A 25,762-nucleotide genomic window follows, 5' to 3' on the forward strand; every position below is an offset into this window, starting at 1 on the left:
GCAATAAACCAAGAAAGAAGGCACAAAACACAGAAATGGGTTTCTCACACTACAAATTAAGGAGTGTCCCAGGCTGGGCGTGGTGGCTCATGCCTGTAATCCCAGCACTTTGGGAGGCCGAGGCAGGTGGATCACCTGAGATTGGGAGTTCTAGACCAGCCTGACCAACATGGAGAAACTCCGTCTCTACTAAAAATACAAAATTAGCTGAATGTGGTGGCACATGCCTGTAATCCCAGCTACTTGGGAGGCTGAGGCAGGGGAATCACTGGAACCTGGGAGGCAGAGGTTGCGGTGAGCTGAGATCACACTATTACACTCCGGCCTGGGCAACAGAGAGAGACTCTGGAAAAAAAAAAAAAAAAAAAAAGGAGTGTCCCAGGATGACACTTGAGCAGTGGATTCACAGAGCAACTCATCTCCACTGAAACAGTAGAACAATGAATTTCTGGAGGAATTGTTTTCAGGGGAAAATTGGAATTGATTGTTTGATCATTTGGAAAATAAATATGATAGTCATTTGATAGATCAGTTGTAGAAAAATATCAGGATAGGTGCATAATAAATTAAGTAAATAGATACAAGTTTTTATAAGAAAGAAAACAATAATAGTACACTATTGGCTCTGTTGTCATTGCTACTGGCATAGTCACTTAGCTCCTAAACTGTGAAAGTGCTGTGTTGGAAGGAGAAGTTGCTTGGCATGAAAGAGCTAAATCCTAATCTGAAGCAACAGGTAGTCAGAGCACAACATCTATTGGCAAATCAAGAGACGGCAGTATAAATTATTTAGAAATAGGGAGGTGAATGACAGAAGAGACAGATAAAAGTGGAATGTGGCTACCTCTAAAACGGAGAGGAACATGATAGGTATTGCATTATCTTAAAATATTATATTAAAATAGTACCTGCATTGTCTTAAAATATATTAGTTTCTAAGTGTGTGTTTATATTGTTTTAAAAAAATACAATTTTGAAATTTATTTGTTGAAAATGGACACATGGAACAAACCAAACCTTGTTTTATCGTGTAATTTTCAGAAAATATGTGATCCATAAAGATTAAAAGAAAAGTTGTATTAAGTCTGGCAGCTTTAGTATTAACTTGAAATAAAATATGGTAAGCTTTCCACGTCCTCCTTTGTTTCCACAATCCATATGTACGAGCTAGATCCCAGTCAGAACTTCCACAAACACTTCATTCTTTGGTAGCGGCGGTTATAAATTACACCTCTGCTAATTTGCGTTGTTCCCAACCAGGAGAAACATTACCACAAAAAAAAAAAAAAAAAAAAAAAAAAAAAAAAAAAATCAGTTTCATCCTGCAGTGTTTCCGTAGCAACCATATTAAGCTGGAAGAATAAAGCACCTTTGTAGCGGTAGCGTCTATTGAATTACAATGTAAATGTTGATGCCTGCCTGGAAACGTCAAATGACAACAGGTTTACAGAACGAATTCAGTGGTTGTTTGCAGCTCTGGAATCCCAGGCTGCAGAGTCGAGATCGAAGAGGTGCGCCTGGCCATCTTAGTGTCCATTCAACCAAATCTCCTCACTCCATCAAAACCACGCCACTCCCCACCTGCCCAGCTCGTAAAAGGATGCTCACCTGCTTGAAAATCTGTAATATATCTGATGTCTTTTACACAGCAGGACGCGAAAAGTGTTTGTTGTGGATAAGAATGTTAAAAATTCAATTACGCAACAGACCAAACTTTGTGTTTCCTTCCCCCTCTCAGCACAAAGTAACTTTAGTCCCGTCCTCTTCTGCCACTGTCAAACAGCCCTGTTACTGTGGGCATTAAATGCCTTGTGGCGTACTGCGCATTTGATTCTGGTTGACTTGGGATACCTGAGCTCGGCTCTCATTAGTTCTTCCGCTCGACCCATAATCCTTAGTGTTTGCAGGTGTTGCATTCCCCCAACCCCTTTCTTCGCTTCAACCAGTACCCCCGACCTTCCCATCCCTGCCTTGGAGAAGGAGGAAAACGCAGCTTGAGGTCTACTCGAAGAACTGACCCTCAGCTCTCACAGGCTGCCGCCGAGCTGCAAGCATGCCGCCGCTCCACTCAGGTAAACTTCGGAGTGAGTTACCTTCACTTGGAGAAGGGCCTTACCTGAGTGCGCCTCTGCCAATGGCAGCTCACCTGAGGGAGCTCCCCAGCCAATCATCGTGCAGCTCGTCCCTCGGGCTTGTACCCTTTAGTGAAAGAATTCAGCTCCTTGCGAGAAAGTTACCTGTGGCCGCCCAAGTCCGCCACTTTCTGCTCTGTGTCTGCCCATTGCCACGATCCAGGAGGACTCCGCGCCGCCCGGCCGCCTCCGAGCTCGGGCCCCATGTGAGGGGCCCCCCCCTTATCCCACCTTTCCGGCTAGGTGAGGGCGCGAGCGGGCGAGCGAGCGAGAGTGGTGAGGGGGGACGGAAAAGCAGAATTACCTGTAGCTCTTGTTCTGCCATCTCGGGCGCTCTCACACACCTTCACCTGCACAGACTTGAAAGTCCAGTTTCACCAGAGGCTGAGGCTCCAGGAAAAGGGGAGCAAGTTCATTGGATCAAACATGTCACAAGAGTCGGACAAGTAAGTGGATCACACGCGCCGGCTGCTGCTACTACCACTTTGGGCTGATGGCAACTGGTTTGTTATGTTTTTGTTTTTGTTTTTAAGTTGCTATTGTTGGTATTTTTCTTTCTTTTTTCTTTTTCTTTTTGGTGGATCCAGACTTTTCCGCATTATGTTTCTACCCTGATTAAGAGGAGAAACCCTACAACAATGTGAATGTTTAATATCCCCTTTGGGCCTTGATAGTAAAAGTGGGTTTTCCTTTTCCTTCCTCCCTTAGGAATGGTCTCAGCTCCCGCTCCCGCATGAATACTTGGATATTGCCAGAGGTTTTGGTAGATGGGCGCGGAAGGCCTGCTCTTCCCCCTCTGCTTTAGCTGCTCCCACCGATCTGGCGTTTAGGGCCGTTTGGAAGTTCAGCTGAGTTCCTTCGATTTGTCCAAAGGGCCTACTGTAAAAGTGGGGCTTGGCCGCTTTTGTGTGACCGCAACAAAGAGCTTTTATACCGAGGCAGAAACGGCCATCTTCTCGCACCGGGCAGGAGGGTGGGCGTGAGTGCGCGCCCGCCTGTGGCCCCGAAGGGAGGCGAGGCGCTGGGAGGCCGGGGGGCGCGGGGGGGGCCGGCGCCGTCCCCCACTCCCTCGACATCCCGCCTCCCTCCTCCCCTCCCCCGCCTCCCTCCCCCGGGTCCGCCCCCGCATTGTTTGGCCACCTTCCTCAGGTGCCCGGGGGAAAGGACGGTTCGCAAAGTGGGGGAACTCATGTGAGGCCTCGAGTTAGGGCCTCGGCGGGGCGCCAAGGAGCGCCTGCTGCTGAGCGATTCACCCGCGCCCCGACGGCGGCTGCAAGCCCCTGGAGCTCGCGGCCTTCCACGCAGTTGGCCGCCAACTCGGACGCGGCAGGCGGGACTGCGTGGGGCGCGCAGAGCCTTCTCGGGGTGCTCTCGCCGTCAAGGCCGGGGGCTCGGGGCGGGGGGAACGCTGGGCTCGCGTCCTTCCCGTCCCGGACAGGCACTCCAGACGCGCCGGCGAGCCACAGCCTGCGCGGCCGGAGTCGCCCGCGGGTCACCGGGCCCGGTCCGGCCGCGTCCTGACGGCCTCCCCGCGGGCCGGCCCCCGCCCTCGGAAGGCTTTGTGCGATCCGGGGGAGGTGGGGCCTGGGCGGGCGCGGGAGGGAGCCGGAGGTGGGTCCCGCGGCCTTTCTCGGGATTCGGCGGGGACACTCCCTTCCCCCTCTTCTCGGGCGCGTCCGGGCCTGGGAACTGGCTGCGTCCTATTGGAATGCGCGGGGCCGCCCTTTTGCTTTCCCCGGTAACTTTGCCGTGGCGTTGCGGCCACCCCGAGGTGGCCTTCCTGAAGGCGTGTCGCCGGAGAGGGCCGGTGCCCCAAGGCCGCGGGCCGCTGGGCCTGTCATGGAGAAGTGGTGGGGACCCGTCCCAAGTTGAGGGACCACGAGGGAGGAGTGGGAAGGCCCAGCGGATCTGTTCAGGGGTGAAGGGGAAGGACTAGCTTCAACATAAAGCCGCTTGGTAGGTTAGGCGAACCTAAAATGCGCTGTCATACTTAACAAGCAAAAAACTGCCAGATAGTTGTACCCCGTTAGCCACCGATGAGGAATTAACCGAGTACAGCATACCGGAGGGGAAGAACTAGCGTTACCAACACAGGAGAGGGTCTGAGGCAGGGTAGGAAGAGGAGAGTGTGTGGTCGTCTGAGAACACCCCCAGCTCTTCCCTAAATCTTTCTAGTCTTTAAGGAAACACGACTCGAGTTTGAAATTTTCAGTAGCCAAATCCCGAGGCGACAGCAAGTTTTTGGGGTTTGTTTTGATCCTTGCGTGCGTCAAAGATGATTGCAAATCTAGTTTAATTAATCGCACAATTAACGTTTAGTTTGCTTAGTTTTGTGATACAACAGGACTCGAATTCTGAATGAAAACGAGTCGGTCTCTATTTTCACCAGTTATACTTAGCAGCAATAAGAACAATGTGTTTACCACCAGAAATAAGTACTGAGCGCCCGCAATCTGGTTTCACCACACACATCACCTAGTTTTTATGGGTGATAAGTACCTGGGATTACGTCTGCTTACATTTAATGAACGTTGCTTTTATCTAGTCGTGGTTTCCAACACGAAATTTTGTATCCTGGGAAAAGTAATGGTTACAATGGTGCAAAGAGACAATTCGACCTGGTTTGTTTCTCTCTCATTGGGCTGTTGAAAATGCTTTAAGTCAATACATGACTTCTGGATCATTTCTGCGAATTCTAGCCCAGTTTTCTTAATATTAAGATTCTAAGGGAGCCCTGGCAGGGGTGGGTCTGAAGCTTATGCAACTATGTGTGTGAGATGCGGTGGGGACTGTAAGGAAACGGGCCCCTGGGCACACCATGGGGCTTCCTTCCTGAGCAAGTGAGAGGCTTCGTGAGCCTCATTGAAAATCCGCCTTACAAGGCCTGTCTGTAGTTTCTGGAAATAACATGAACGAACACACACTGGATATTCTTTCATAATCCCATTAAGATTTAGGCAATCTTTGGGGTTGCACAGGATGATATTTCTGGTTAACAAGTCTGGACTGAAGTAGCATGGTCTTTTTTATGGTGTGGACTTTTCAGATTGAAACATTCTGCTTTTGATGTTCTGCAGTGTTGATGCTATCGCCAATTAAAACAAAGTATTTTTAGGACATTTTGTCTTTGTACATATTTTAAAATTCTCTACTCCATCTTAAATTTTATGAAGATTTAAGATCTTTGTCAGCAAGCATGTGTACAAGCGAAACAATGCTAAATTAAGAAACTCTTATTTTACTGCCAAAATGTATAAAATATATTCAGAGAACATATAGGTACTATGTGATTTGATACTCACAGGTGTTTTTCATCAGGTAAGTGTATTTTCTGGTTACCTACTATTCGTAACACATTCAGATAGGCGTAATAGAGACATGCGAAGATGGATAAGATGAGCCCTGTTCTCAGGGGGCTTAAACTGTAGTGGAAAGCAACTCCTGGACAGACATACTTTTAATAAACACAATGCCTAATAGTTACAAAAAATACAATAGTTACAAAAAAGTTTTTAAAAGTACAGTACAGGGGCTGGGCGCTGTGGCTCAGCCTGTAATCCCAGCACTTTGGCAGGGTGAGGCGGGTGGATCACGAGGTCGGGAGTTCAAGACCAGCCTGATCAACATAGTGAAACCCTGTCTCTACTAAAAATACAAAAAATTAACCCGGTGTAGTGGTGGGCGCCTGTAATATCAGCTACTTGGGAACCTGAGGCAGGAGAATCCCTTGAACCTGGGAGGCGGAAGTTGCAGTGAGCTGAGATTGCGCCACTGCACTCCAGTCTGGGTGACAGTGCAAGACTCCATCTCAAAAAACAAAAACAATACAGGTCATGATAAATACTGCCTCTCCCTACTCATCGCATTTTTGCCTATGATAATTTTAGTCATTTTGTGTGTTTTTTGTTAAGGGGTCCTGCTATTATTCAGAAAATGGCTGAAGTTATAGGTATCTCATGTGGATAACCTTTCAAGTAATGGGATGACTCTACATTTTAATTAAACTCTCTAGTCTTTAGTTTTATAAATGCATATGCTTGTTTACATTTGGCTATGCAAAATATCTTTTAAGGTCAGAAACGTCAAGAATTTATCATATCTTTTTCAAACCAATACATATACCCTTTCAATTTTTGAATGAGTATGCCTTGAATGCCACTATATACTTGGCATTGAGATTCACTGGTGAATAGAACCTAGTCCCGGCCTGCATGGTACTTAGTGTGTGTGTGGGGGGGGCCGGTGGGAGGAGGGGGGGTGGCGGGGCGGGAAGGGGCAGACTTGTTGACAGTAAATCAACAAAAAAGTAAACATTAATTAGATGATAAGTGCTATGAAGGAAAGCAAAACTGGCTGGAAGGACTGAGAATAATGGGGGAGGTCTTTTGTACAGGGTGATCATGGACAGCTTCTCCAATGAGGTGAGCTTTGAGTGGAGGCCTGAGTGCAGTGAGGCATCAAGCCCTGAGATACCTGGGGTAAGAGTGTTACAGGCAGGTGGAAGAGCAATTGCAAAGGCCCTGGAGTGACAGTGTGGTTAGACAGTCTAGGACCAGAAAGGAGCTCTGTGTGGGTGAATCAGAGTCAGAGATAATGGCACTATCAAATAAACATGATCAGTTCTCTACGTATTAATCTGGACAGTTGCATACTCAAAATGGTCAAAATTGTTCTTGTAAGTGGTCTTGGTAATCAAGAGATAGCAATACCCAATGAGTAAATGATGAACCAGCTAATACCATCAGTCTTGTTTCTTTCCCTGAGTATCACCAGTTTAATGGTGAGGGGTCCAGAGTTCTGTTCCCTACAACGGATTAAATCTTGTACACTCCTTAATTCAGAGATGAATAAATGCACACACTCTGGAGGATCCCTGAGGATTCAAACTAAAGGAGACAAAGTACAGATAGTGTTTGCTCAGACACACCCACCTCCCTAAAACTCGTAGCATAACCTACCTTCAGCTACCATCTCCACTCCTTAACATTAGGCTTGTGCAAGGTAAAATTTGCCCTTGCTGCCTTCCTCTTGCTCTTGTTCAGTTTCTATAAACTGTATCCATCAGAAAACATGAACTTGTCCACTGTGTCTGGAGGAACACTGCATAGCATGTGCTTTAGTGAGTTTCCCATCTTCAATGAAGTAAACTGACATACAGGCAAAGTTAACCTAACTGAAAAACAAGTTGAAGATGATGCACATGCTTAAAAATAGGAATCTCCACAGGAATTTCTAAAATGATTGCATCTCAAACTCACCTGAGTTTAAAACATATAATATATCATCTGAGGCACCCTGGGTCCCAACCCAGCAGTGTTGAATTAGATTCTCCAGGAGAAAGCACAGGGAATCTGCATCTAAACAATGTTCCAGGCATTATAATTGCCTTAAATAGGACAACACTGCTTCAAATGAAACTTAATGCTAGTTTACATAATAGATACAATTTATATGCAACTTTTCAGGTGCATATCCTGTGTGTAAATGAAAGAAACCTGTGGACTTTTATTTTACTTTATGCTACCTTGGATGAGCAGCTTCAGATATGATTTTAACGTGGATATAAGACTTCTTAGGCCTGCTCTAGATGTTTACTTTCATTGTTTTGTTGAACTGCTGCTTCCGGAAGAAAGGGTTCTTTTTGAAGGGGAATATGTTTCCAGAGCTGCAAAAGAACTGATTTGAAGTGATGTCACCCACATGGGCCTCCGCTAGGCTTGCCAAAGGTCTAGCTCGGGTTTCTGGCTGAATCCCACTCATGTGTGAGCTGATGTTCAATTTTTATTTATTTATATATATATTTTTATTTATTTATTTGAGACAGAGTCTTGCTGTGTTGCCCAGGCTGGAGTGCAGTGGCACAATCTTGGCTCACTGCAACCTCCACCTCCTAGGTTCAAGAGATTCTCCTTCCTCAGCCTCCCCAGTAGCTGGGATTACAGGTGTGTGCCACCACGCTTGGCTAATTTTTTGTATTTTTAGTAGAGATGGGGTTTCATCATGTTGGCCAGGCTGGTCTCAAACTCCTGACCTCAAGTGATCCACCCACCTTAGCCTCCCAAAGTGCTGGGATTACAGGCATGAGCCACCATGCTTGGTATTCACTTTTTTGAGGACTGCTGTTTCACTGAATTCAGATTCTATTTTGTAGCACAAAGTCAAAGGTAAAGAGCTCTAGTTTGATGTTGGTCCCTGGTGAAATGATCTGATAGGATGATGATTGCAGTTTCATTTCTAAGGCTCATGGTAGCTTAAAGTATTACTCTGATAAGATGGTACTAGATCTTCTGTTGGCCTACAGTGAGGGTCTGTTTTAAACTGACTGCAGAGTCCAGGCCATTCAAATGGTCCCAGTGCCACCTGACTTAAGGGAGATCAGGAGTAAGTGTTAGAGCGATCAATGAAAAGCTATGTCTAGCAATTTCTGCTAGGCTCAGGAAAGTAAAAGGAGAATTTAGAAAAGTAGTTGGATAAATCAAACATACATAGAAGCATTTAAACAACATTAACAGTACCCAATCACCTCAAGAAGTGTTTGTTTGAAATGTATAGCAAATCCAAATAAGATTTTTTGATGTTAGGTTGTTAAATTTACTTTTTAAAAAGTCTTAGATAATTCAGGCAACTGCCTCAGTTCCTCTTTATGACTTTGGTCTAACTATAGCCATACATTTCTGTTTAAAAAATTAACAATGGTTACATAGTATTTTTCCCCTTCCTTACTTCCTCCCTCATTTAAACCAACATTTTCTTCTTGTTCCCTCCTTCCCTTCTTTCCTTCCTTGGTTTGTCTCCCTAATGTCACTTTCCTGTTTCTTTTTTCCTCCCGTATTACTTGGTGAGAACTGACAGCTGCACAGCTTCTGCACATAGAGATAAATGTGAGTCTGATTTTAGGTGCTGCCATAGTTAGTGAACTTTGCTGCATTCTTTCAGTATTTACAGCATCAGCAGCCCATCGTTGTTACCTGGGCCAAGGGGTAAGATCATGTCAACTAGGTTTAACCTTGGAAAAATTTGAAGTTATTTTTAGTATAAGAAAAGCCTTACCCTAAGTTAATTAGAGTTCTCATTCATGATCCCTGGCATTCACTAGGGCACTGATACTCTTTTCCTTTTCAAGAGGTTTTCAATGACTCTTGTTCAGTTATAAAAACTAGGCCTGGCCAGGCGAGGTGACTCATGCCTGTAATCCCAGCACTTTGGGAGGCCGAGGCAGGCAGATCACGAGGTCAGGAGTTCAATACCAGCCTGGCCAATATGGTGAAACCCTGTCTTTAGTAATAACACGAAAATTATCCAGGCATGGTGGTATGCACCTGTAGTCCCAGCTACTTGGGGGGCTGAGGCAGGAGAATCGCTTGAACCCAGGAGGTGGAGGTTGCAGTGAACCAAGATCACGCCACTGCACTCCAGCCTGGGCAACAGAGCGAGACTCTGTCTCAAAAAAAACCAACCAACCAAACAAACAAAAAACAAAAACAAACAAACGAAAAACAAAAACTAGGCCTAACCTGAAAGAGGGCAGCGATTGATTTGGCAGAGTTCTCCAGGGAAAATTCCTTAATGAGCAGCAACAGGCTGGATAGGAATTTTTGCTTTGGCCCAGGAGGACTGGTGGGTTGCTTAGTAACAACATGTACCTGGGAGTCCCTCAGACAGCTTCACTGGTCTTCAAATTTAGGCCTCCAAATTTCAGATTCATTCTACCATCTATCTGCCTGCATATTTTCTTCCTTTGGATGAATCTAGGCTCTTCAGATCAGTTTTGTTTATTTTTCCATTACCAGGAGAGTACATTTTATGTTGTAAGTTTCTTATAATGGTAAATGGTAAAAAGTACTGGATTATAATAGGTAATAACGAAAGTGTTTTTTTTTTTTTTTTTTTTTTGAGATGGAGTTTTGCTCTTGTCGCCCAGGCTGGAGTATGATGGCATGATCTTGGCTCACTGCAACCTCCGCCTCCTGGGTTCAAGCAATTCTCCTACCTCAGCCACCTGAGTAACTGGGACTATAGGCGTGTGCCACTATGCCTGGCTACTTTTTTTGTTTTTTCAGTAGAGACACAGTTTCGCCATTTTGGCCAGTCTTGTCTCGAATTCCTGACCTCAGGTGATCCATTCGTCTTGGCCTCCCAAAGTGTTAGGATTACAGGCGTGAGCCACCGTACCCGACTGAAAGTGTTGTTTTATGCTGTAAGTTTCTTAATGGTAAATGGTAAAAAAAAAAAAAAAAGTACTGGATTATAATGGGTTAAGTGGGATAGAAGTAAGAAAGCATTCCTTTGGGGATCTCTACCTCCCATCCCCAGTTATACTGGGAAAAGAGAAATGATTCAGCTTCATGAGTTTTGGTGAGCAGTAGTAATATTATTTGTAAAAAGAGCACCTTTTGATTTGCCACATACAATACTAATCAAATAACACATTTTAAGAATTCTTATAGGAAGTGCTAGAAAAGCTGGTGCATTTCAGGGGATTTCAATGTATATTTTGAAAATAAGTCAGGGTTCTGAAGGTTGTTCATGCATTTGAATGGGCATTCAGTGGAAAGCAATCAATGCCTGTGGTAGATGAAGTGCCTTATTTTACTTTGTAATGAACATGGCAATGAACTTTGTGGGGAGCACTTCACTTTCACTCCCAAGGAAATGCTTCCTTTACAAGTGTGAATGCAGATACCCTCCGGAACAGAAACGGAAAGCAAGAATTGCTTGTGGCTTCTCTTTATTTTGGCGCCAGCCTTTCATCTGAACTCTGAATATACAAATATAACTAACCCTGAGAGCCAGAGTCTCTTCTTTTTTAAGGCCCATGAATTTAGGTCAGGGTTTTAGGAGACAAGGAAAGGTTGAAGTGAAGGAGAGAGGCATGGAGAAAGGAAAGGACGAGAGAGAGCAGGAAGAAACTGCGTAACTACTGTTAAGTTGCCAGTGTTTTCTCAGTGGAGTGTGAGCGGCTGGCAGGGGCTGCTGCCGGGGCCTAGGGTGCGACAGCATGTGGCTGTTTGGCCTCCTAGATAATTGATTTTGGTGTTAATTTGCAATCTAGTATCCTAGAGCTAGAAAGAGCCTTAGGGATCATCCAAATGCATCTTAGGGCATGTGAGAGAGCAGGTATAGGATTTTGATCTAAAAGCCTGGTTTGAGGAGAAAAGTATCTTACATTTTTTCTTCTGTATTTCATTTTGGGATTCTAAGTAAAAATTGAAAATTTGGAGTTTTGATTAGTTTAAAAAAACATGCTTTTTTTTTTTTTTTTGGAAGATTGAGAGCAGGATAAGCACTGCATGTTTACTTCTTAAACCATGAACTTGAGTCTGTGAAATACCTGGTTAAAATTCTGATACCATTACTGGGAGTTAAAATGGACTTTTCTTCCCACACTCACCCCAAATCATTGTTTTTGGTTCTCAGTTCAGTGAGCCCCATAAAATAACTGCCTTCTGTACTTCTTGGATCTAACTTTTCAAAGAAACAAGGAACAAAGGTAGATTTTGCCTCTTTCCTGCATTGCCAATAAGATAATTAACATAAGATCAGAGGATTTTTCTTTCATTATTTTTCATCTGTAAAATGGAGTTGAACTAAATGATCTCTGAGAATAATTATCTGCTGCAATATTCTGTGTCTCATTTTCTCCCTCCAGAGGGGTCTGGAGAGCTGGTCGTGGCTCACAGCGGGGGCCATGAACATTAGCAAGACAGGAGGTTACAGGCACAGTGGGACCTGCTTCTGCTCCCAAGCCCCCTCACCTCCTTTACCAAAATCAGTGGTGGTCTGATTCAGATGACAAACAGACTTTTGGAAGGCAGGAGGAATTCAGAGGATCACATGGAATTCAGAAGGGCAGTGAGGCGGTGAAATCAATGGTTTCACTAGAGGACTCCTGCACAGCCTTACTGGGCTGGTAGAAAAGTGGTACAAGAAAATCAGACAAATGGGCTGGCAGGGACGCTGAGAACTTCTTCCCAGAGACAACCCAGGAAGTGGTTCATTCTCGCAGGCTCATGAAGTGAGAGTGAGGCAATATCAGAATGAATGGAACATTGACTAAAATTTAGTAAGCTGAAAACCTTAAATAGGTGAAAGGGATGACCTCCTCCTCCTCCTCCTCCTCTTTCTTCTCCTATTCTTTCTCCTCTTCCTCCTTCTCCTTTTCCTCATCCTCTTTCTTCTCCTTCTCCTCCTCTTCTCCTTCCCCTTCCCCTTCCTTTTTTTCTTTCTCCCCCTTCTCCCTTTCCTTATTACTCCTTTTAATAAAATGTAATTCACAGATACCCACTGTCAAAAAATGTTGCCAAGCAAGTAATTTAGTAAATGTTCAGAAGAGATTTCAAATAATATAAGGATAAGAATAGCAGCTGCAGTTTCACTTCAAGGATAAGGTAATGTATTATTTCACTTCAGGACGCACAATGATCATTCATTTAGGACCGGAATAAAATCTCCTCTGGTATCCTACTGTGTTATAGAATTTTTAAAAGTCTCTGAAGTCAGTTGCCCCTGAAAGGCTCTCATGTTGGAGGGAATTTTGATTAGGTCTCAGGACATTTATATTTCCTCTGCAGAGTAGGAGTTTTAAGTTGCTCTGGAGTCCTGGGGTATACTTTTAAGAATATGTATATCTTACATATTTTGGAAAATAATTTAAAAAAGGACAACTACCTCAATAGAAAAGTGGTCAAAGAGCATGAGTAGACAATTAGTAAAAGCTGTATAAGTGGCTAATAAAGACAGAAAATAATATTAGCTATAAGCTGTATTAGTGATAAGAAAAATACAGATTATCTAACAGAGATATTCTAAGTTTCCCTGTCAAAGTGGCTAAAATTAACAAAACTGGGTTCAGGTAAAAAATATTTTTGGAGAATTATAAATTATCACAAACTTTCTGGAAGGCAGTTTTGCAAAACCGGTTGAAATGGGTCTACCCATTGACAACTAAATTCCAGTGTCAGGAATTAGTCTGAAAGACATAACCAAAGACATACAGTGCCACATGATTTTTAAAAGCAAAAAAATCAGAATAACCCTAAAAGCCCGGCTATAAAGAGTTGGTTTAGTGAATGGTTTAGTGAGATGATGGGACAATATGCAAGCATTATAAATCACATTCATGAAAAAATCCTTAATGATAAGATAAATGTTCATGATGTATTATATCAGAATGTTTATAGGCATAAAAAGATGAAGAATAAAGAATTCAGAAAAAACACAAAAAGTTAACAGTGGTTTGCTCTCTTAAGGATAAAATAAAGGTACTTTTTTGTCTGTTATTGTTTCTCTGTGTTTTCATTCTGTGCTGATGTGAGCTTGCACTGCTTTTGTAATTAAGGATAAATTTTATTTATGCATTTATGTATTTATGATGTATTTATTTAAAAAAGTTAAAGATTATGTATATAAATAGTTATCAAGTGGAGACCCTTAGAAATGATACCCACATCTCTAAATAAAACGGAAAAGCCTGCTTGCTACTTGCTTGTTGCAGGTAGAATTGACCCGATCCCCTGCAGAAGTCCCTGCCCTCTCCTCTCTGTCCCAGGAATGCCACGCTGCCCTTCGCGCTGGCATGCTGCCTGTCGGTTCTGCGCTATTCCTCAGTGACCTGTAGATGCCTTATCTGTGTCTCCACAACCTTGTCCTTTTAGATTTGCATATGGGTTAAGTTCAATTATTAAATCCAATTATTTTTCAAAATAGCACAAGTAGGTGTAGGAGTTTCCAACATGTGTATAATTTGAGGCTGAGGAATGACTAAGAATGAAAGAAACTCAGTTTGTTCCACTCAGTGGGCTGCATGTGCCTACGTAGTTTCACTTGAAGCAAACTCTCCCGAGACAAACCTGCCGGCCACATCGCCTCAGACCCCGCCTGAATGTTCATGGGAGAGACTTGGTGTTGGGCCCAGTTTTGAGCTCTTTTGGAGGGACAGGGAGAGCCTGAAATATGACTTCCTTTAAAAACAAAAGGTAATTCTAGGCAAGGTCGAGGGTTTCTTTTAAATTTTATTTTCTAGAATAAAAATTTATTTATTTTTTAGAGTATAGACTTGCTTCTCCCCGGAGGGCCACACAGTGACTCATCCGACTGCTTCTGCAAGCTGGTGCATAGATCATGCCAGACCAGCTTGGGTCTGTTAGTTAAGCTGCAGGCGATTGCATCATAGGATTTACTGCAGGCGTCTTTAATGGAAGTGTTGTCGCCAACATGAACTTATTTGCTTATCGACCTATCCAAGAAGCATCCACAGCAGGGAACAAAAAGTACCTGATGGGAACTTGCTGGGGAAACTGGCCTCCCAGAGTCACTGAAGTTGCCAACATTGCATTAGGAAAAAAAAAAAAAAAAAACCAGAAAAGAGGAGGCTAAAAATACGACAACAAAAAAAAGTGGAAATGAACTTTTGTAGAACGTGAGCAAAACCAAAGCAATCTTCGACTGCGGAATCAACACAGAGGTGGTGAAACAGGAACTAGTAGGTATACATTTTGGCTGTGTGCTCAAAAGTGAGTTTGCAATTGCCCCCTCTCTCCCACTCCCAACTGGTCCTACCCTCCCCCATCCTTTTCTTCGTATTGTATAGAAATTCTTCAAACCTCAAATACTATATCTAATATTTTCAAAAACTCATGATCTTCTTTGGATGTTAAAAGTCTAAGTGGGTCAGGCGTGGTGGCTCACGTCTGTAATCCCAGCACTTTGGGAGGCCGAGGCGGGAGGATCACCTGAGGTTGGGAGTTCGAGACCAGCCTGACCAACACGGAGAAACCCTGTCTCTATTAAAAATACAAAATTAACCGGGTGTGGTGGCTCATGCCTGTGATCCAAGCTATTTGGGAGAGACTGAGTCAGGAGAGTCGTTTGAACCTGGGAGGCTGACATTGCAGTGAGCCAAGATCATGCTGCTGCACTCCAGCCTGGGCAACAAGAGTGAAACTGTCTCAAAAAAAAAAAAAAAAAAAGTCTAAATAAAGGCACCTATCCTTAAGGGGCTTGTGGGAGACTTGAGGGAAGGACTACAGTCTCCTTTTATCTTGTGTTTATCTTCAGTTTTAGCAAACATTCTGTAAGGTATGTTTTGTATCGTATTCAGCCACATGAAAAACACAAATTTGCATTTTGATTTTGTTCACAAAATTTGGGACACAAGTCGTTTATCACTTTTAGCATCTCGAAGTTGAACTGGGGCAGCAGTAGTCTTGTTATGCTTTTTAGCCTTCCTAATCCTTCCTAAGCAATAAAATATCTATGTGGTCAAATCCCAGGACACATTGAATTACAAGCTCCAAGCTTTTCCACTGCAGCACACCCATGCGTGCTTGGAAAGATGAACAAAATTAAACATGCTATTTAGAGCTTTCAGGGCTAACTAGATTTTGCTGCTGTTGTCATTGTAGCAAATATTTCTAGAGTATGGAAGAAGTTGAAAATGCTATTTTGATAGAGAGATTTTTATTGTACTGTATATTTAATGAATTATTTCATAAATTGCTGTTGTGAAGCATTTCGGAATGACCTGCCTCCTAGCTTTCAATGCTATTGCCCAGGCTGACTTTTATTGCAACTGTTTTATGATACAGTTTTGCATCATATGTGTTTACTTTTTAAAGAAGCATTTCCTGGGAGGTTTCTTTTTCTGATTATGAAAATAATATGTGCTCATGATGAACAATTGGAAAATAGAAAAAAGTGTGTAGAAGAAAAATCACTCATAATTCCAGTACCCTGTTAATACTTTGTCTTTTCTTACAGTTTCTAATATGTGCATGCATAGTATATCAATGTGGTTTTACAAAGAGTGTGCAAATTATGATTCTGTTTTTTGCATCATTCATGCCATTCTGCATTTTCCACTTAATACTATACTATTGGTTCTTTACCAGTCCCTTAAGTATTCTCCTACATGGCATTTAAAGGTGAAATCTACCATCTTCTATTTTTAATATTTATGTTCAGTGTTATAAATCATGTTTGTATGTAAAGGTTTTTATCTCTGGTTATTACTGTAGAATAGACTTCTGGAAGTACAAGAACAAAAGACAAATATTTTTATGTCATTGATACATAATTTGAAAATGACACCTAGAAAGATTCTAACAATTTGTGTTTTCCCAACAGTGTTTGAGGGTGTCTTTTTCTCATTGTCTCACCAGTAAATGACAATTGTAATTTGTTTATTTGCAAGGCAAAAAAAAAAAAAAAAAAATTGCAATTAAAGGGATTAAACATTTTCTCAGATTTTTATTTTGTAATTTGTATTTCCTTTTTAGTGAAGCTCTTGCTTTTACCCTGGCTACTACCTATGATTGTGTTACGTTCTGGAGGAGAGGGAACTTGGCTGAGGGGAGCTTTGAGGCTGAGATCCAGCTGTGCTTCCCTCTGGTGTCTACCCAAAGTTGTACCTTCCAACATCTGTACAGTTGCAACACAGAGGCCTGTTCTTATTTTTCATTTATTAAAAATAAATTGAGATACTCATATTTTTATCATTGACTTGTGAGAGCTCTTTTTGCACCTAAAACTATTAACCCTCTTGTTAAAATCCTGGCTATCATTTCAACTTGTTACTTTAATTTCACATTTAAAAAATGTTCAGAGGTTTAAATTTTTAAATGGCAAATATGTTGGTCTTATGCATGTGTGAGTACTTTCATTCCTTTCACATATGGAAAGCTTGAGATTAATCCTTATGGATTTTACTCATTAAATTTTTTCTTTCATTTTAGCCTTTTTAAAGTGTTATTTAAAAGATTCTATAAGAGGTAGCTAATTTATACTTAAATGTAAAAGTATCAGAAAATAACAATTTTCTACCACTCAGAGATGTTAATACTGTTAACATTTTGAAATCTGTATTTTTGCTCCCTTTTCTGTGCATGTATATACAATTACACTATGTATGAAAAGATAAGATAGTGATTTACGTACTGTTTAGTAACTTATTTTTTAAACTGATACTTATTACGGATAGCTTTCCACGACAATAAATATTTTTAATGGCCCAATAGTTTTACATTGGGTAAAAATATCCAAATTAATTTAACCATTTCTTCTTTGTTGTATATTTAGATTTTTCCCTGTTTTTTACTACTAAGGTCAATACTTGAATGATTATCCTTTTTTTTTTTTTTTTTTTGAGACAGAGTCTTACTCTGTCAGTCAGGCTGGAGTACAATGGTGCAGTCTCAGCTCACTGCAACCTCTGGCCCCCGGGTTCAAGCAATTTTTGTGCCTTAGCCTCTTGAATAGCTGGGATTACAGATGTGCGCCACCATGTTCAGCTAATTTTTGTATTTTTCAGCAGGAATATTGGGGTTTTGCCATGTTGACCAGGCTGGTCTCAAACTCCTGGTCTCAAGAGATCCCCGTGCCTTGGGCTCCCAAAGTGCTTGGATTACGGGCGTGAGCCACCATGCCCGGTCTTGAATGATTGTCCTTATTACTAAATTTTGCACACTTCTTAGTTATTTCCTTGACATACATTCCAATGAATAGAAATTCCTAATCAAAAGGTACGCACTTTTTGAAGACATTTGGTTCATATTTCCAAATTGCCACCCAGATATTTTCTCCTAATTAACGACTCCCACCAATGGTGTATCTGAGATTAGGATTCCACACTCCGTCTCTGACAATGCATATTATAATCCTCTCTTTAGGCTTTGCCAATTTGGTAGGTTAAAAATGGTAACTTGTTTAGAATTGCATTTCTTTCCATTTACTCAGGTGGTTTTTTTGATCACAGGAGAGCTTTATCTTTGTTTGCTTTAAATATATAGAGAGTATTTTGAGATCTTGAAAGTGCTTAGGGTTTTGTACAGAGTTCAGTTGTAGAGCATTTACAGTCAGTAAAAAAGAGTTTGTTAGCAGAGTGTGGAGCCATGATCTCTTCTCTCAGTACGTCACTGGGTCTGAGAACAATCCCTAATTCACAGCCCTCATTCCTTTGCCAATGAAAGCAGTAACTCAGATCAGCATTTCAAGTCCCCTGATCAATGACCACAAATTCAAGGAACCTAGTCAAGGGTGAGTTCAGGATGAATACATCCAAACGACAACAAATGAGTGGCCACCACATAAGCCTATTTGACTATGTGATTTATTGAGTGCCTATAGCCAGACGCAAAGCTGGGTACCAAGCTAAACGCGGAAACCCCAGAGATGAGACAGACTGTTAGGTCAAGGTTTAAGACTGTAATTAGAAAGAACATAATTTAGGAAAAAAAAGCAATTGCACATTTACCTTCCAGTCTTCAATAATTAAGTTGTGGGAAATGTGGAGGCAGGTCCAGAATGAGGCAAGATAGTGTGAATCTTCAAGTTTTGTGCTTTATTTCGATTTCAAAGGTCTGCCACTATTTTTCATTTCTCAGGTTTGGTCAGGCTTTCATCCCTTCCCTGTCTTTTTTTTTTTCTTTTCTTTTTTCCTTTTTTTTTTTTTTTTTTTTTTTGCGGGGGGCTATGTGTGTGTGTGGGTGTTTTTTTTCTTTTTTTCGGCCTATTAGTGGTTAGGAAACACTTTGGTTGTTTATCTAAATAGTAGGGCTATTTAAAATGAAGTTACTTTTCAAAGATAGGGCTCCAGGGCTCTGCAACTAAACTTTATATTAAAAACCTCTCCTAGAGCTGCGGGTTAAAACATCTGTCACATGCATGTTGCTTGTAACGTTAAAGGTAACATCTGTGGAAAAGGGCAATTTATGGAAGTAATTTGGTACTTTTCTAAACTGAGATACAACATTAAAACATGTAGGGCAATTAAGAATTTGTCTTAAAAGTGTTGATGGCATTAGAGCCAGCTGCATTAATCAGGAACTCATTATCCAGTCTGTGAATTATTGAGGCTATTTTCTTCAATTTTCCTCTTATGGTTTACCTTGTAGATATATATATGTGTGTATATATAAAAAAAATGTATACATATATAAAAAATATATATATATATTTTTCCTCTACAAATCTTGCAGAGAGGGCATGAACAGAAAAATTCAGCTTAATTAGTTTGGCTACTGATTAAGGGGAAGAATATACTTAATTCTAGTAGAAGGTTAAACTCATTATTTTAAATACATTCTTAGATTATCTAGGATTTCATGTGATCCAAGCTATATTTTCTCCCACTTTTTTTTTTTTTAATGTTCTTGAAGCTGTAAATTTAAGAATTGCTTGATTAGGAAGTCAATCACTTGCAAGCAACAAATAATGGTTCTCCTCCATAAAACCTATAAAGTACTTATGTAAATGAAGGGTAATCTTTAAGTAATTAGTTATATTGCATATATTTATTTATTTATTTATTTATTTTGAGACAGGGTCTCACTCTGTTGCCTAGAGTGGAGTGCAGTGGTGCGATTTCGGCTCACTGCAGCCTTGGTCTCCCAGGCCCAGATGATCTTCCCACCTCAACCTCCTGAGTAGCTGTAGCTGGAATTACAGACTCACACCACCATGCCCAGTTGAATTTTGTATTTGTTGTAAAGATGGGGTTTTGCCATGTTGCCCAGGCTGGTCTCGAACTCCTGGGCTCAAGTGTTTGGCCCACCTCTGCCCCCCAAAGTGGTGGGATTACAGGCATGAGCCACTGCACCTAGCCGTATTTTTAACTTTTTGCAAACTAACTCTATAAGTATTTGTCCATGAGTTTTATGACTTTTTCAGTAAATATTTTAATGTCAGCAGAGCATTATATACTGTGGATTTATTATCATTGACTTACATTTAGGTTACATGTAGGTTGTTGCTGGAGTTTTCACTATTATAAAGTCATAATTCTATGAAAATCCTTAGGCATAAAATCTTTCAAGATTTTTATATTCCTGAATTAAGGACCAGTGAGCGAAGACAAAAAAGATTTTTAGATCATTTCCTAGAATGAATTTCTATAAGTAGAATTTCTTAGCTTAAAATTTACAAATACTTAAAAAAATGTTATTCCACAATTAACTATCAATTTAGTGAGAAAAAAGATAAACTTGCCTTTTATACTTCTCTCCTACTACTTTTAATAGAACCTTTACAATTTTTGTGGATATTCTTCCAGATGTTTTTCTAGGCATTGTACCACATATAAATGCACATGCATTTGAGAGTTTTAGAATTTTTCATTTGTCGGCCAGGCTCACGCCTGTAATCCCAGTACTTTGGGAGGCTGAGGCAGGCGGATTACTTGAGGCCAGGAGTTTGAGACCAGCCTGGCCAACATGGTGAAACCCTGTCTCTACTAAAAATACAAAAAATTAGCCAGGCGTGGTGGTGCGTGCCTGTAATCCCAGCCACTCAGGAGGCTGAGGCAAGAGAATTGCTTGAACCTGGGAGGTGTAGGTTGCAGTGAGCGGAGTTTGTGCCACTGCACTCCAGCCTGGGTGACGGAGCAAGACTCCGTCTCCAAAAAAAAAAAAAAAAATTTTTTTTCACTTGTCTTATTATTTACAAAAATAATTTTATACATGTTGTTTTATGATTTTGATAGTTTCATATCAATAATACAGTCACTTCATTTTTTTGGTTGCATGATATTTCATAGAATGAATATACAAGTGACTGAAGGACAAATTCATAGAAGTGGAACCTTTGGGGCAAAGACTATGCATATTGAAGCCTTTTATAGACTGCTCTCCAAAAATGCTACTTTAATTTAGAATCCAATCAATAATGGTCAAATATGCTTACTGCTGCTTACCATCCCAGCAGTGCATCTTATCAGTCTTTTTCAACCTCCGTCTCCTGGGTTCAAGCAATTCCTCAAGTGATGCCTTAGGCTCCCGAGTAGCTAGGATTACAGGCATGTGCCACCACACCTGGCTAATTTTTGTATTTTTAATGGAGATGGGGTTTGCCATGTTGGCCAGGCTGGTCTCGAACTCCTTACCTTGTGATCCGCCCACTGCCTTGGCCTTCCAAAGTGCTGGGATTATAGGCATGAGGCACCGTGCCCAGCCTCATCTTGTTTTTTTGTTTTTTTTTTTTTTAAATGACGTCTAGGTTTTATGCCTTGCTTAGGAAGGCTTTCTCTGCTCTAAAATTAAACACAGACAACCTTTTCCCCCACACAAATGTCTCCTAAATTTTATTCTATCATTCTATTTATTTTATTCTTTTATGGTTTCACATTTTCACTAAAAGCTTTGATCCACCTGGAATTTATTCAATGAAGAAATGAGGTGAAGTTTTTATATAATTGTTTTTCTAGATGGCCAAACTATTGTACCAATGCCATTTATTAAGCGATACTTAATATTTCCCTCACTTGTCTGAAATCCAGCCTTTATTATAGATTAAGTTCGTTTGTATATTTAGGACTATTTTTTAACTCTTCAGTGTGTTACACTGATCTATTTATGCCTATGAAGCAACTATTTATTTAAGTTTATACAATGTTCTAATATCTGGAAATGTTGTGCCATCTAATTAGTCTACTTTAAAAAAAAATCTCTGGTTACTTTGGCTTTTTTTTTTTTTTTTTTTTTTTTTTAATGCAAACTGGAATCAGCTTCTGTAGTTCTTAAGAAAACCTGATTTGGGAGTGAGGAGAAGGGAAGGGATTCATTAAATTTTATGAATAACTTTAGTATAGAGTTGATATCTTATTAACATCATGCATTCCTATAAAAACAAATGTTTTGCTCTATTTATTTAAATCATCTTTGATGTTCCTCAGTATCATTAAAACATTTTTTCATTAGAACTTGTACTTTTATTATATTTATTTTTAAAAGTTTATCCAAAAGCATATTATCTTTTTGGTACTATTTTAAGAGGTATCTTTGCTTATTAAATATATTTTATTTTATTTTATTTATATTTTGAGACACTGTCTCACTCTGTCATCCAGGCCGGAGTGCAGTGGCACGATCTCAGCTCACTGCAACCTCCGCCTCCTGGATTCAAGCAATTCTCTGGCCTCAGCCACCCAAGTAGCTGGGATTACAGGTGATGCCCGGCTAATTTTTGTATTTTTAGTAGAGAAGGGGTTTCACCATGTTGGTCAGGCTGTGTTTTGATTTCTTAAATCTTTCTCTTTTATTACACTGGTCAGGATTGGCAGAGGATGCTTTCAGTGTTTCACCGTTGAGCGTAATGGTGCTGTTGGTTTCTTGGCTGTTGTCTTAGTGCAATCAGACTGCCACAGCAAAGTACTGGGTGGCTTATAAACAATAGAAACTGATGTCTCGCCGTTTCATAGGCTAAAGGTCTGAGATCCGGGTGCCAACATGGAGGGGCTCTGGTGAAGGCCCTCTTCTTAGCTGGCTAGTTTTCTGGCCTCTCCACCTCTAAATACCATCACATTAGGGATAGTGTTTCAACATGTGAATTTTAGGGGTGTACAAACATTCAGTTTATTGCAGCTGTTAATAATTTTTATATTGGGTTTTTTCCTTTGTTTTCTTAATATAGTTATATCAATCAATAAATTTCCTAATCTTTTTTGAGTAGTTTTGCATTCCTGGGATAAGCTTTACAGGGTCATGTTGTTGTTGTGGTAGTTGTTTAAATAATAGATTCAGTTCATCAATATTTTTCTGAGGATTTTATGTCTATATTCATCGCAATCCCACTACTTACTGGGGTTGTGGCCTGGGGTAAATTACTTAATTTCTCTTAGTTTCTTAACTATAAAAAGGGGATAATAGTGAAAGATCTTGCCTCCCAACGTTAGGGTGAGGTATATAACCCTTAGAACAGTCTGTGAGACGTGGTAAATACTCAGTAAATGTTCGTTCTCATTGTTGTTATTGTAACTGACACTAGTCTCCTATTTCCTGGGTGTGTGTATGTGTCTCTGTGTATGTGGGTGCATGCTATCGTTGTGCTTTTTTTTGGTTTGGTTTTGTTTTTGTTTTTTTTGAGATGGAATTTTGCTCTTGTCGCCTATGCTGGAGTGCATTGGCTCAATCTCAGCTCACTGCAACCTCCGCCTCCTGGGTTCAAATGATTCTCCCATCTCAGCCTCCCTAGTAGCTGGGATTCCAGGCACCCGCCACCATGCCCGACTAATTTTTGTATTTTTAGTAAAGACAGGGTTTTCATCATATTGGCCAGGCTGGTCTTGAACTCCTGATTTCAGGTGCTCTTCCCGCCTTGGCCTCCCAAAGTGCTGGGATTATATACGTGAGCCATCGCGCCTCGCTGTTGTGCATTTTGATATCTGTGTGTTTTTTTTTTTTTTTTTTTTTTTTTTTTTTTTTGAGACGGAGTCTCGCTCTGTCGCCCCGGCTGGAGTGCAGTGGCCAGATCTCAGCTCACTGCAAGCTCCGCCTCCCAGGTTCACGCCATTCTCCTGCCTCAGCCTCCCGAGTAGCTGGGACTACAGGCGCCTGCCACTTCGCCCGGCTAGTTTTTTTGTATTTTTTAGTAGAGACAGGGTTTCACCGTGTTAGCCAGGATGGTCTCGATCTCCTGACCTCGTGATCTGCCCATCTCAGCCTCCCAAAGTGCTGGGATTACAGGCTTGAGCCACCGTGCCTGGCCGGGGGATATCTGTGTTATACCAGCTGATTATAATGAGCTGGGAAACGTTCCATGCTTTATTATGTGCTGCAACAATTCAAACAATGTTGAAATTATCTATTCCTTGAAGGTTGCTGGGCCCATGAAAGTCCTTGACCAACCTTTCAATGTCTTCTATGCTCCCTTTGTGTATCTACTGAGGCTTTCACACTAGGGCCAAGTTTCAGCATTTATGTTTTACAGGAAGTCATCAGCTTCTGGTCTCCCTTATCTCACTGGGTCTGTCTTCTCACCCTTTCTTCATCAGATTTTACCTCTCCTGCCATTCTCTTCACCCCAGTCCCACTCTTACACACATACACATACATTTACACGCTCACACACGTATGTGCACACACAGAGGACAGTTCAGTGCCTTTATGAATACTTGGCTAGAAAAACTGGAGCCACAGTACATTAGACTTATACAGTGATTCCTGGGGATAGAACTGGGACCAACAGGTGAAAACAAAGAGATTTTGTCTCAGTTTATGTGTGTGTTAGTCCAGATGCTCCAAGAAGCAGACACCATGATGAGGTTAAACATGCGAAGATCTTACTAAGGGAATGCACCTGTGACGGAATGGAGTGGGGGAGCTCAGCAAGGCAGACTCTGAGGCAAGCCCAACCCAAGGGCTGGGGAGACCCAGTGGTCTAAGAAAGCTTCCTCAAAGCCCTAGGAGTGCTTTATTTTGTGCCATCAGGGCATCAGAGGAGTCCTGCATCTGCCATGGAATCCGGGCCAGTACAACCTCTGGCTGGGAGCAGCTTGTGGGAGGCCTGGCGGCAGCCGGGCCCGTGGGCAGCTGCTCTCCCTGCAGCTGGCGTGCTGCAAGGTGCCTGCTAGTAGCTGCCACAAAGTGAAAGTTTCCTAACAACTCGAGCTTTCTGCCAGTGGAATGAAGAACTTTTTCAGGTAGTAACTTATTTCTAGAGATGTTTAGGCAGAAGAATGTTAGGATGGGACTGTTTGTGTTTGAGTGAAAAAGTCTCAACCTTTAAGTTCCATTTTCATTCTCACTTTTCTTTCTCCTCCTCCTCTCCTTCCTCCTCTATTCTCTGTCCTTCCCCCTTTCTTCTCTTCCTCCTTCTTCTTCCTTCTTTTCCTTTTTTCTTCTCCCTTTCCTTTCTTTCCCTTTCTTTGCTTTCTTTTTCTTCTTTCCTTCCTTTCCCCATTCCTCCGTTCCTTCCCTCCTCCCTTCCTCCCTTCCTCCCTTCTCCTCCCTTCTCCTCCCTTCTCCTTCCTTCCTTCCTTCCCTCCTTCCTTCCTTCCTTCCTTCATTCCCTCCTTCCTTCCTTCCTTCCCTCCCTCCCTCCTTCCTTCCTTCCTTCCTGCCTTCCTGCCTTCCTTCCCTCCCTCCCTCCCTCCCTCCCTCCCTCCCTCCTTCCTTCCTTCCTTCCTTCCTTCCTTCCTTCCTCCCTCCCTCCCTTCCTCCTTCCCTCCCTCCCTCCCTCCCTTCCTTTTCTCTCTCCCTCCCTCCTTATAGGGACCACTGCAATGAGGTCTTGCAGTAGAAAAGAGAGAATAGACTTAACTCCCTCTCTCTTTCTCCCTCTTTGTCTCTCTCCACACACATGCGCGCGCGCGCACACACACACACACACATTAATATTATATATGAGGTTGGAGTGTGGTCATCACTTTTCCCACTTCCTCAGCTTCGCTTACAAATTTAAAAAATGTCTGATGACGCTTATATTCAGCAGTTCAACATCCCCTTCCCCTCTCCCAGCCTGAGAATGTCTTTCTTCCCAGGGTCTTGTCTCATTGTTGACAAGTTCAGGAACTAGAGGTTTACTTAAGTCAGGGTTTCTGTCCTTGTTACAATATAGTGAGGAAAAAAAAAAAGTAAAATGGAACCAGGAAGCCTGGGTCTCTCCTGCCATTTCTGCTCTTTCCACCCTTCAGAGTATGTCGAAAACCAAGACGTGTTGCATGCTGGGCACTGCATTTTCATGTTGCAATGAGAGGCAGCTTAAGTGTTTTCACATGGAAGGCTTTCTCCCATGAGGCATGCCCACAGTGCAGAGGTTGGATGGGGGGTGATTTCCAGCGTCAAGGAGATAGGGTGTCCAGGAAAGCCTGGGGATTGCACCTAAGAGGTCAGCTTGACCTTCCTCTCTCCTTCCTCTCTAGT

General features: G+C 41.8%; 1 protein-coding gene across 2 annotated transcripts in view; it reads left to right on the forward strand.

Moving 5' to 3' along the window:
• Positions 1–1,309: 1,309 nt before the first annotated feature.
• GRHL2 (grainyhead like transcription factor 2) overlaps positions 1,310–25,762 on the forward strand; it is a 184,209-nt gene continuing 159,756 nt past the window's right edge. The window contains exon 1 of one of the 2 annotated variants that reach the window (XM_025393836.1): positions 1,310–2,635. Coding sequence is in view for 1 of the 2 variants with exons in the window: in XM_025393834.1 (XP_025249619.1) it covers positions 2,559–2,578 (20 nt within the window). In the remaining variant the exon portion in view is untranslated. The remainder of the gene's footprint in view (positions 2,636–25,762) is intronic. The other variant, XM_025393834.1, reaches the window with a different exon arrangement.

The sequence above is a fragment of the Theropithecus gelada genome, chromosome 8 (assembly GCF_003255815.1).
Source record: "Theropithecus gelada isolate Dixy chromosome 8, Tgel_1.0, whole genome shotgun sequence".
NCBI lineage: Eukaryota > Metazoa > Chordata > Mammalia > Primates > Cercopithecidae > Theropithecus > Theropithecus gelada.